The sequence below is a fragment of the Anabrus simplex genome, chromosome 3 (genome assembly GCF_040414725.1).
Source record: "Anabrus simplex isolate iqAnaSimp1 chromosome 3, ASM4041472v1, whole genome shotgun sequence".
NCBI lineage: Eukaryota > Metazoa > Arthropoda > Insecta > Orthoptera > Tettigoniidae > Anabrus > Anabrus simplex.
Genome location: NC_090267.1, coordinates 77,769,166 through 77,782,666, shown reverse-complemented (window position 1 = coordinate 77,782,666; position 13,501 = coordinate 77,769,166). Strand labels below are relative to the sequence as shown.

General features: G+C 40.3%; 1 protein-coding gene across 2 annotated transcripts in view; it reads right to left on the bottom strand.

Moving 5' to 3' along the window:
- Positions 1–305: 305 nt before the first annotated feature.
- The window catches only part of mam (mastermind), a 313,135-nt gene continuing 299,939 nt past the window's right edge, over positions 306–13,501 (bottom strand). For both annotated transcript variants that reach the window (XM_067142572.2, XM_067142573.2), the window contains exons 4-6: positions 6,733–7,032; positions 3,571–3,683; positions 306–1,021 (exon numbers count right to left, since the gene is read on the bottom strand). In XM_067142572.2, coding sequence (XP_066998673.2) covers positions 680–1,021; positions 3,571–3,683; positions 6,733–7,032 — 755 coding nt within the window. In that variant the 3' untranslated portion in view covers positions 306–679. The remainder of the gene's footprint in view (positions 1,022–3,570; positions 3,684–6,732; positions 7,033–13,501) is intronic.

The following is a 13,501-nucleotide window of genomic DNA, read 5'->3' as shown; positions in this document are numbered from 1 at the left end:
AATATCAACAAAAGGGCTTGGAATCCACCATAGGAATAACGCCTGCCTGTATTTAGGGACAATGAGTTCGTCTACAACTCAAGTCTTCAGAAGGGCTGACAAGAAATTGTTTCCTTTTATCACAAGAACAAGCTCGACTCCTCCAAATGACAAGCACACATCCAAGCATTAACTCAACTGGAGGTGAACTTAAGAACCACAACTTATCACTGTTACTGCCAACACAATATAACTTTTAAAACTAAGAGATCAATGAATGGCAATCGAACCAATTGCTAGATAAAATCCTGATCTGTTGCTGGCCACAAGACGCAGATCATGAATTGAAGATGCAATCGTAACAGAGAGCTTGTGTCAACAAGTAACAAACACTGGAATGTTCTGATGGACTGGCTCGTTAAACTTTGTTGTATTACAAATAACCAATAGTGATTTAATAACACAATATCAACAGATGCTGCCAGGCCTCATCTACTTAAACAAAACAAAATTCCAACAGATTTTTATTCCTTTGTCTTTCAACATTCTAACTGCAAAAAGTGTTCCAACTCTCTGTTTTATACCAAAGATTTGATGTAAAAATTAGTTCATACCTAATCACTTTATCACTCGCTACATCTGTCATCTTGCTGTTGGTAACTATACTACAGGGCCAGACCCTGTTTATCGACTATCACTCTTATTGAAGAATATCCTGAAGATTAAATGATGAAGCCGAGTCCAAGGAATTGAGCAATTCCTGTGCAGCTGCCGAAAAGTGACTCGAGTCTCCCGAAGGTAAGTGTTCCAAAAATTCGAGACTGAAGTCGGGAGTAGCCTGCGAGGCGACGGTTGAGGCCGGGGCCTGTTGTGACGCGTGAGGGGGACCAGGGTTGCCTCCTCCCGCACCGCCAGGGCTGCCACTGTAGCCCGTCTGCTGCTGCTGTTGCATGTGGCTGTGATGTGGATGGTGATGAGGCGATCCTCCACCTGCCCCACTGTTTACAGACATGGACTGCGACATCTGCAGACTCAGCGGCATCTACACAAAGAACAGATCAAGATAAAACATCACTACTTAAGTAACACACACTATGTAATACAAGGAAATGAAATCATTAAGTAGAGGAATTTTGATACCTCTGCAATAAATCAACCAAGGTCACATTCTGAGACATGCAGGCCTTGTTGATTTAGCACTGGAGGGAGGTGTATGGGATAAAGATGGCCAAGATAGCAAAGGATCAGTATGACAAACAGATTAGGATTGATATAGGATGTGATAGTCATGTCATGTGTCCAACTCGTTGGCTGAATGGTCAGCGTACTGGCCTTCGGTTCAGAGGGTCCCGGGGTCAATTCCCGGCCAGGTCGGGGATTTTAATCGCTTCTAATTAAGTCTTCCGGCTTGGGGACTGGGTGTTTGTGTCCGTCCCAACACTCTCCTTTTCATATTCACACAACACACTACCAACCACCACAGAAACACACAATAGTGATTACATCCCTCCACATTGTGTTGGCGTCAGGAAGGGCATCGGGCCGTAAAACAGGGCTAAATCCCCATTTGCGACACAGTTCGCACCCACGACCCGACAGGTGTGGAAAAATCGGTAGGCAAAGAAGAGAAGAAGGGGTGATAGTCATGTCATGTAACAATGAAGAGATTGGTCCAGGTTAGAATGGTGTGGCGATCGGCATCACACCAGGCCAACCCAGCACAATAATTAAAAGTTCACAGAATCTCCTCAGGAGGTCAAGGAGTGAGATACCGTATTTACGCGAGTAATCCCCGCATATTTTTTTAAAATTTTGAGGCACGAAATTGGGGTGTGGTTTTTATTTGTGTCAAGGTTGCCAACACGCTCCTGCCTCATCTAGTTTTTGATGCTGAGTGTACAGTATTGCTTTGTGCAACCGTATATGGAAGAAAACTGTCCCCATATGTTAAATTTAAATGGAAAACAATTCAGACTTTTAATTCTACACTGACTTTACATTTTTTTAATAGTACCGTATTTTACAGAGTAATTTAAATTCAAAACTTCTCCGCGTCATGATAGAATGCGATAGAACGTGCAGGGGTAGCTCTCTGCATTTTCACTCACTTCGGTGTATCTATAGTGTGTTTCACAGTTGAAAATAGAGTGAAATCGTAATTCTTTTGTATTCAGCGTTTTAAGGAACGCCACAATATCACGTAGCACGCAGTACGCAGAAAAGCAGAATCCGCAAAAACTGGCAAGGGTTGGCATTTCTGAATTACAAGATGGCTGTTAATTCGGAAATCATGTAATTGGAAGTATTTCTGTATTACAAAGACTTCGAATTAACGAGGTTTTACTGTATTGCAAAACTAACATCAGATTTCGCCAGTGTGTCTATTTCAAGTGTTTACATTGCACGAAAAAAATTATCCATCACCGTTCGTGTTACTGTCCAGTAAAAAGAGACCACGTGTGAGAAGTGTTTTAGACGTGGAGTGTGACAAACTTGTAAGTAATTTAGGAGAGGATTCTAGTGATGCAAGAGACAAGGAATCCTCCCATCTACAGGGAATCAAGCCTGTTGCAAGTTCAGTCACATAAGTAGGCCTACTTGCTCATTTTCATGGAAAATATATTTCATAGCAGTGATAATGTATTTTTAACATCTCAGGCAAAGCAGCTATATCCGTAAATTTACGTGTTCATATTTGCGTAAAGACAACGTGGACCTCGCGGAGTGATACAAAATGTTTATTTATGCCTATGTTACTCTTTCGATGGAAGGAATTTTAGTTCATTTCATTTTCTTTTCCAAATTGGGCTTTCCTAAAATGAGGGTGCGGGCATTATTCAACGGCGGGGATTATTCGGGTAAATATGGTATATGGGAGTCTACCTAAGGCACAGCAAGGTGATATGTATGATGATCTAGGTCAGCATGGAGTACTGCAGTATATAGATTAACTGGAAGACTGGAGTGGATAGAGTAAGGTGAGATGGATCAGAGAATTGTTTCAGACCAGCCCAAGGACCAGAAGAAGGGAAGAAACAAACTGAAGTGTTGTGACAAGGCTCCCTACTGGAGGTGGGGGCAGGCAGGCAGGCAGTGTCACCAACTTCTCAGCAAAGTGTTTTGGTGGTACTTCTGTACCCAGTGGGGATACGTAGGAAAGAGAAAAAACATATGAAAATGATATGCAGCAATATCTTAAGCAGCAGAAAGGGGAGATGCTTCCTTTATACTTTTCAGGGACTGATAAGAAGTAGTTTTACTTATACAGAAGAATTAAAACCGAGACTGTGTAACTCCTCTGAATGCAACCATTTGCAGTGTACTTATTGGCCGGCAAGGGTCACAAATGAACCATTTGCTAGATAATGAAGAACGCTGTACATATGAACCAATGACGTGATTAAATACGGAACCTAAAAATGAAATTTTTGACACTAGGTTATGTAAACTTGGTAGTCAGAAAGTGGGTTACAGTGTGGCAAAAGATTTTCAATGTAATGATGTCATGAAAGTTATCTTTTTTAATTTAAAAAAATCATAAGAAGTATCATAAAACCATTAAATTCCAAAATATAGTTTTAAGAAATGTACCTGGCCACCAGGACCAGAAGGCTGCATGCCAAGCGACTGCTGCTGGGACATCATCTGCATCTGGTTCACAGGGGAGTTCCGTACCATCGGCAACCCTCCTTGGGGAAATGAGCCTGAAAACATAATACAGGCTTACAAAGTATCTTAAAATGATTTGGTACAACACCGAGAAAAATAACAGATCAGAATACAATAACATAAAACAACAATCAATATCATCAGTACGGCATCTAAGTGTATTCACTTTAGGCCACTCTACCCATTACCGCTGCGCAGTCCTGCTTTCTGAAGAATTTGTACCACCCCAAATTGCTGCCTGTTTCTGAATACCAGACTAATATTCTTGTTCTGATGTATCTTTTAAAGAAAAAGTTGTATGAAAAATGCTAACATAATTTTCACAGAAATTATCCAGAGGCCGCTTGGCCATCGAAAAGTACTGTGGTACAGTGGTTTATGAAGTGGTGAGAAACAGGATACATTTCTAATGAGATGTCCAAAAAGAGCTCTGGCTAATGAGATGCTTAAAAACATTCAAGTCAGAATGGAAATTAGTCCGAAAAAATCGACTCGGTGGCTTGCACAAGAACGCCGCTTTTCTCAATGTTCTGTTGCGAGAGGTCTTAAAACACTCAAGTTTCGTTCATATAATGTGCTAGCGGCTAATAAAATTAATTCCCACTAATCTGAATGCACACTAATTTCTGTAGGTAGATTTTACAATCCGTATGCAAAGGAATTGTGAATCGAACACTTCTTTCAATGAGCGAAGAAGGTTGGTTTCATCTTGGGGATCCCAGAATGCATACAGTAGTTATAATTGGACCAGTGAAAATCCACATGCAATTCGCAAAGTCCTATTATATGAGAAAATACTGGGGTATGGTACGTGATTATTGCAAGATGGATAATTAAATTCTTCCTATATCTTTTAAATGACACAGTGAATTCAGAGCACTATGTGAGTTATATTTTGCAAACCATTCACTGAAATGCTAATGGAAGAAGAACAACAAAGATCAAAACTTTCAATATCATAAATACCCGTAGTCAGTTAAATATATTTCTCCAACGCATCACTTTACAGTTCTGCTCGGTGAGGCCACCTATGCTGTCAGTCAAACAGGACCTGCTCCAGTGATGCTTAAAAACATTCAAGTTAGAATGGAAATGAATCAGAAAAAATCGACTCGGTGACTTGCACAAGAACGCCGCTTTTCTCAATGTTCTGTTGTGAGAGGTCTTAAAAAACTCAAGCTTCATTCATTTAGTGTGCTAGCGGCTAATAAAATTAATTCCTACTAATCCGAATGCACACTAATTTTTGTAGGTAGATTTTACAATCCGTATGCAAGGGAATTGTGAATTGGACACTTCTTTTAATGAGCGAAGAAGGTTGGTTTCATCTTGAGGGTCCCAGAATGCACAGTTATAATTGGACTAGTGAAAATCCACATGCAATTCGCAAAGTCCAATTATATGAGAAAATATTGGCGTATGGTACGTGATCATTGTATTAGGTTTATCTCCCCTGTAATTTCAGTGTAAGATTTTAATATCCAATAAGCTTACAGATACTACATTTAGCATTATTTCAGCACTGAACCTGAGGCAGAACCACTACCAATACATTATTTGCAGAAAGGTGGTTGTAAGTGCAAAATAAGTGAAGATTTAACAATTACAATTCAGGCATTGTTTTGGAAATAATAAATTCCAATGATTACACAGCTGAATACTGTTGATGACCTACAACGGCAGTCCATGATGCAGTTTGAGATACATTTTGCAATCTGCTCCCTCAACAGGGCAGCTTGTTTACCAAGTAGTGTACATCAACATATCTTGTTCTGAGAAAAATGGAATTTCACCTTGACTGCCAAGAGGTGCAAGTCATGATATACAATTTTGAGAAAAAACATTTCTTATTTCTTATAGTTCAACACTGTATGAACCATGTCTACTAATGAGATTAAAATATTAAGTAAAATAATGAAGAGCAATATGATGTTCTGAATAATTTCTCACACATTTAGAACTCTTCATAGTCGTTGAGGTGTCTTCTGTTCACATCATTTACAAATAATCTCACTAATATACGTGAAGCCTGACTGTCAATTATGCATCAGTAAAACAGAACTGATAATCTATAGTACTTCACCAGGCACAGAACATGCAGTAGAAAACGATTTCATACTAAAAAGTTAGAAAAGCAGACTTATGTACTGCAGATTTACTTCACTTGTCATATCAATATGTTATGGTGTGAAGAATATTATGCCTGTGTTCCCAAACTTTTCAGTCCGCAGACACATTAAAAATTAAAATTGCATGGACTTCCTGTGTAACATACTTACTGTTCTGTTTCAAAATTCAAACTCTTGTATTTTAATTCAAATGGTATTAAACACAGCTTAATGTGAATAATGAACCTGCTTTTGTAAAATTAGCGCTGCAATATTTGGTTTAATGTCTGATATTTTTTAACATTAAGTCACACTCAACTTGAAGTTTATTTCTTAACTTTGATTTCAAGTACATGAGGTGGGAGAATGCAGTTTCACACAAATAAATAGTTGGCTATACAGTTCAACATATAACCAAAAATCAGCTTGTTGTAACTGTGAAAACTGTCATTTTAATGTACTTTCGACTGAAAGTTCTGCCAAAGAATTTTCTTCTTGTAATGTAAGAGAGACGGGTTGGTTGATTGCCCATCAGCAAATGAATTTCATATCCGCATGTCCCTTTCACCCGACGTCAGAACACAGCTTAATGTGAATAATGAAGTCACCTTTGTACAATTAACTCTGCAATATTGGGTTTAATTTAATTAGCTGGAAGTGCAGTGGTTCCAAATGTGACCTAGTAACATCAAAGATCTTCTTTGGAACATTTTCTCCGGGCATCTGGATGAAATCTCTCATGAAAGGGAATTGCTCAAAGATTCAGTCTAATCTCTAAATTCACATCTTCAGTTTACTATTCCTACAGTTTTTATCTCTAACATTAAAAAACTGAGAAACAGATGATTTACTCTATCTTTCTTAAGTGCCTGCAGACCCCATTATGGGAACTTCTGTTCAGTGCTATGCCACTAAAGTAAATTTGATAATGTGACAATCAAGCAATGCAACTAGTAACTGCAGTACTGACACTTACCTTGAGGGAAAGTAGGTCGGTTGAAGACTGCACTCTGTTGCTGGGACATGAGCAAATGGCGCCACTCGGCACCTCCTCTGCCCCCAATGTTGAGTCCCTCGGGTCCGATGCTGACGTTAGGAGAGCGCTGCTGCGGAGTTCGTACCCCGCCCGTACCGTAGGAGCCCGTAGGGTTCACCATGCGGTGCTGCGCCGTCAGATGGTGCTGGTGAGGCTGTACTGGGCCCATGTACATGCTGCCTCCTCCACCATGCAGAGCTGCCTGCTGTTGTTGCTGCTGCTGTGGTCGCATCATCGGCCCTACAATATTGAACCATACTCAATGAAAATCCACAAAACAGCAAAGTAGTACAATGCAGATATTGGAGTGGATCAAAAAGTAATGCACATATTTTGTGCAATATTTAATGTTTTAACAAAAAACTAGGCCTACAGGTTTTATCTATTTCTCAACATATGAACCAAATATCTCGAGACATGTCTCTTACTGTGACACTTCATTTGTGGAATCCATACCTTGGGAGCATACCCACTTGCACATGACCAACTTCATTTCTTCACATGAACCAAAACATTGATCCATCAGGAATTTCTTCAGTGGTCTAAAGAGGTGAAATTCATGCAGGGGGAGGTCTGGACTGTATGGTGGTTGATGGAGTACTGCACAGTCATACTTCCCAATTTTTGCATGAACAGAAGCTGAAAGGTTGGAACGAGCATTGTCACCTTTTTTTTTTTTTGTCAATTGGGTGGCCTTGAATTTCTACAGAGAGTCTAAATATTTCCAGATCATACTGTCTGCTTTGTTTCAGGCATGAAGTGGTATGCCAATCGCCACACTTTTCAGAAAGTCATGACTTATATCAGCGGTTTGGGCACCCAGTGTGCAGTGACTATACAAAATCCCAATCTGTCATGCCGTATAAATTGTTGAATTGTTGTACCAAGGTTCACAAAAACACTCACTGATCATTTCGAATTGCTACCTCAAAGCCTCTGACAGTCTGTGCTGGTAAAACAATCACAAGTCAGTCAGAGCAAGATTCATTAGCAAGGTTTATTTGATCCTATTTCAAAAAATCAGTGGCGCTTTCGTACCCGACGGGCATACTTTGGAAAAAGATTGCATAAATATTATGTAGTAGAAAGGAGAGATCCTCCTTTTATGATTGCTAGTGACCTGCCAACCTGCCCCTAGAAGTATCCTTACTTGCATAGAAGAATTAAAACTGAGACTGTGTAAATCAGCTGAAACCATTTGCTGTGTTCCTATAGGCCGACCAAGTTTCGTGCTGTGTTCCTATTCACCAGCCAAGTTTCGTAGTGTCACCGATAGAGCTCACATCGTGTCCAGGTATAGGCCTGCTGTATTTGGTAAAAGTAAGAGGACCACCATTTTGGAAATTGTTATGGTATGTACCGGATGCCACGAACCTACTACGCTGGCATAGCAGGGGAAGAGGTGATACACCCACATGGCACATCCCAGGTGGCAGATAGGGCGGTCCTAACTGGCTTGCCGGCGGACTTGAGAGAAATAAAATAGCTCTCGCAGACCAAACACACAATCCCTGTGGGTGGGGAAGGCGGACAAAGAATTCACCCACGGCATCCCCTGGCTGTCGTAAAAAGCGACTAAAATGAACGACCAAGGGATGATCTAATTAGGACCATGAGACTACTTGTAATTAGTACCACCATGCAAGGAACACCATAGGTCGCCTTTATTTGCAAGTCACAATGTTAAAAAGAGAGTTAAGAGGTTCCACCTATTCAAAACACTGATATACAGTTGCACAAACTTATGTTACAATATGTTTCATTCGGAGCCAGTTTTGACACATATTTGGTGCTATCATCAACCGATTGAAAAAGCAGGGCGAAAGGTATACAATTATCAACACACATAACTCAAATATATGACAATGTTCACACTCTAAAGGATATACTATATGTAAAAATGTAACACTTTCATGAAGATAAAATAATCAATTGAAGTTTTTTTTGTTGCAATTTGCTTTACGTCGCACCGACACAGATAGGTCTTATGGCAACGATGAGACAGGAAGGGGCTAGGAGTGGGAAGGAAGCGGCCGTGGCCTTAATTAAGGTACAGCCCCAGCATTTACCTGGTGTGAAAATGGGAAACCACAGAAAACCATCTTCAGGGCTGCCGACAGTGGGGTTCGAACCTACTATCTCCCGAATACTCAACTGAAGTTCATAAGCAATGTGACAGTCTTGTACACTCCTGCTGTGAGTGTTGAAATCACATATAATGATGTTGAATTAATGGATAGGAACTAAAGGATACATGTAAAAATGTAACATTTTTCACGAAGATAAAATTTTTAATTGAAGTTCATAAGCAATGTGACCGTCTTGTACACTACACTTGCGAGTAGTAGCACTATGTTAGGTACATAATAGGTTTGTGATTAGTAGCGGCAGAGTGTGAATCAGGATGGGTTTTACAGTACCCGTGATTAGTACCGCTACATGCGGAACACCACGGGCTTATGTTGCCTGTAATTAGTAACACTATATGAGTGACACAGTGGGACAGCGTTGCCTATGATTAGAACCCACTATGTGAGGAACACCAAGGGATAGTATGAGTCCCTGTGATTAGTACACCTATGTGCCTTTAAGTTTTGCCGCAATGTGAGAAACACCATAGGTCTGCGTTACATGTGCGTATTACATTACTCTTGAGTGGTACCATAATGTGTGGAATACCACGAGTCTACGCTACTTTTGATTAGTACCGCAACATGACAAATGCCATGGTTCTACTTTAGTGGTGATAAGTACCATTATGAGGGGTCGATGACCTGGATTTTGGACCCCTTTAGACAACAAGCATCATCGATTCAGGATTGTGCTTTAGAAGCAGTCCCTTGGTCAGTAATACCATTGTTTTACGCTAATTTCTGGGAATGTAGGACATTGCGGGTCGGATCCACTGATTGTTTTACATTCATTTTCATCATCACATTTTGAATTCTGGTCAGTGGATGATTTTGGATTTTTAAATTGTCATTACATTTCATCTCACTTCGTACCATTAGGGGCCGATCACCTAGATGTTGGGCCCCTTTAAACAACAAGCATCATCATCATCATTATCATCATCATGTACTGGATGCAAGTGCTCTACCCAATGGTTTTACCACTAGCCGGACTTAACCAGTGGTCTTGACACTATCCAGACCTCACCAATGGTCTTGTCACTCCCTAGACCTAACAGTCCAGAAGTCGGCAAGCCTGCTGAGTGTTATGTGATGTTGTCCGAGCTGCACCATGTTGGATCTCTAACCTAACTTTCACCCGCCAGGTACGGAAGTTTTACTAAAGAATCTGCGCCAACTGAAGATGTTGCTATGCTACAGACAATCAGCACCATACACGTCCAAAATTTCTCTGTGAATTTCGTTTAGTTTTTTTCCTACTGCTCACAAAAACTGCACTATCATCTCACTGGTCCTCACAACTGGAAAATGCTAACACATGCGCCCTCACTAGTTACCGCTCGCTCTGCCAGGGCAGCACCTGATTGAGCCACTGCTGTCTGTAGCATAAGATTCAAACTTCCTATGTGCCACCTTTGGACCTCCACATCCAAACAGTTTCTCGTAAAAAACATAGTTGTCCATTAATTTTCGATCTACTCTCATACACTGACCAAAGAGCACTTTAATAACCTCAGAGGGCTAACACAAGAAAGACAGACTGACTGCTACCATCAATCCTGGAAGAAGATACCTGACTTATACCAGAACAGGCGGCTTCATCATCGTGAATTCCTTCCAGCAAGCCCACTAGGATGTTTTAGAACGATGTGTCTCCATTTGTTACAGTCTTGGTACCCTATGCTGCTTCTCTCTCTAGAGCACCTCATGTTTCTCCTCTCTTCTCTAAGTCTTCTCTTACCACCTTTTTTCTAGGGTGTCCAATCAGTCTTCGTCTTGGAACAATCTACTCAAAATACCTCCTTTGAATTTGAGTCGGCTGCATCCGCTTAACATGTCCTGGTCACTTCAACCTAGCAACACTCGGCCTTTCTTCCATGGTCACACTGCCCTGCAGGTCGCTTAGTATCTGATCATTCCTAATTCTGTCTTTCCTTGTTTTCTGTACAGCTGATCTAAGGAACTTCATTTCTCAAGCTTGCAGTTGACTTTCTTATTTTTTATGTATGACACATCTCTTCAGACAATATGTCATGATGGGTAGGCAGCTTATCTCTCTAAAATATCTCGTATTGTGAACATTTGAAAAACTTTTGAATTTGCTCTTAGCTTTTGTCGCATCAGAAATGATATTTACATTATAATGGAAGTAAGAATTTTTAGACAAAAGTATTTAGTATTTATCTCAGCAGACACAACCAGCAAGCAGGTCAACTTAAAAGCCATTTGTACCTTATTTTCATAGAGGATGGTTGCCTAGTTGTACTTCCTCTTAAAACAATAATCACTACCACCTTATTTTCATATACACAACATTGTTGAAATGTGTACTTCAAAGAGATATAGGAAACATTTAGTCAGGAAATAAATAATTTTTTGACTAAATTGGAATGAGAAAGGGAAGAGAGAGAGTGGGAGATATTTAAAATGCAATCGGAGAGTTAACATATGTATACTGTACAAGGTATCGGGGAAGAACAAAGAATATAATAAGTTATTTTCTTTTTTTAGATACATTACAGACAGACTGAAATTAGAGTAGCAAATAAGATGAAAAAAAGCTTTAGAAAAGCTACATGGTGACCAAAATCAAGAATGTGTTTGAAATGTCTTAACCCATTCTGCTACAGTGAAGGGTACAACCGTCACAGTGTACTCAAGTTGGAAATACGTCTGTCTGACCATTGATTTCTTTCGATTGTGATGTACTTTAGAATTACGTTCCTAGATAGTGCTGTCATGTCATGCTATCACATGCCAATGTTAGTATCCGAAGGCCTTTCTGTCAATCTACATTTTTTTCTAAAGTTGATTATCTTGTTCATGAAATGAATGCTACTGAGCAAGATGTTGTGTAAACATCGTGAGGAGGAAGAAGAAAGAATTTCTTCTTGATAGTGGTGATGGAGGTAACTCAGAATTATCTGATAGTAGTTTTAGCAGTGATAGTGTGTCTGAGAATTGTGACTCCGCTCATGAAAACGATAGTGAGGAGGAAAATAACTCCGTACATAACCTCACCAGATCGAACAATTAGAACTGGAATTTGGCCAGTAATGTTCCGAAAGGCAATGTAGGTATGTAAAAGGGTACAAAAAATTGTACTTTTACTTGCTGGATGTGACACTGTAGATTTCTAGCTACATACATCAAGGAGATATAAAGTCTGTTTCCAGCATGAATCAGGAAGGAATCGTGCTTCGAGTGCAACAAATGTAAAGTTTCCCTCCACGTGAATGGATATTTCAGGTGTAGCATACCTTAAAAGACTTCAATTAATTGTAGGAAGTTAAACTGTAACCCAAAATGTTGTCCGTTTGATGCAGTATGCTTTTGTAAACACTTTAACATCCGTAACTTAAAATGTAAAAAAATAATTGCATTCTAAGGTACATTTTTCAAGAAAAATAATTGCATGGGAATGGGTTAATTACAATTAGGAAGCACTATAACAGAAAACAAGTAGTAATAAAACAGAGTTTTATGTGACATGCAAGTCCAAAATTACTGGTATTATTTAAAAACAAATAAAGAAATATCAATAACAAATACATATGAAATGATTCTGTGTATGAACAGAAATAAGCTGGACAAACAAAGTGTATTATTTACTCTGAGGAACATATTTTGTCAGGTATGGAGAAAATTCCAATTAATAACCATATCCGAAGACCACCAGTCTGCCAGGTCCAGGCCATTAATGGGCTGTATAGATGATGAAATGAATTGTCGTATGGCTTTTAGTGCCGGGAAATCCCAGGACGGGTTCGACTCGCCAGGTGCAGGTCTTTCTATTTGACACCTGTAGGTGACCTGCGCGTCGTGATCAGGATGAAATGATGGTGAAGACTACACATACACCCAGCCACTGGAATTAACCAATTAAGGTTAAAATCTCCGACCCAGCCGGGAATAGAACCCGGGACCCTCTGAACCGAACGCCAGTACGCTGACCGTTCAGCCAACGAGTCAGACTTGTATAGATGATGTTATGATGGGTCTCTGTGTTTAATACATGGGATAGCAAACCACAGAGAAATAACAAGCGATACATTTCCAAAAGCAGGGAGAGACATAGAGGTGGGGTCGTGAACAACATTGTTTCGTGGCAGCCCTTAATTAGCGCCTTTCGGTACTTCCTGGAAGGGGTTTGTGGATCAGATGACCGGGGATCTCCCAGCTGAGCTGCATGATGAGGCTGGCCTTTCCGTGTATTGTTCTCGTTGGCTGGTTTACCTGTGAGTTTCTGGGAAATGCAATGAGAATATTCCGTCTCTAGCCACAATGTTAATATTCTGATACATGTCATCCGAGCTATAAAAAGGGAGGCTAGCCACGGAGAGTCAGTCGGTATTGGACTCCGCGGTGGAGTGAGTGCTAGAGTTACTGTGAGACTCGGTGTTGGAGTCAGACTGAGACTCAGTGTGTTGCGACTTGGTGGCTGGGCAGAGGGCAATTGAATTTTTGGCTGTCACCGGTGTCCCACCGAGGTTTGAACGAGGAGTTGTTGTTGCGTCTGAATGTGGAGTGAGTAGTTGGACTGAAGACAGAAGACTGTGTACTGCCCTAAAAGTTCG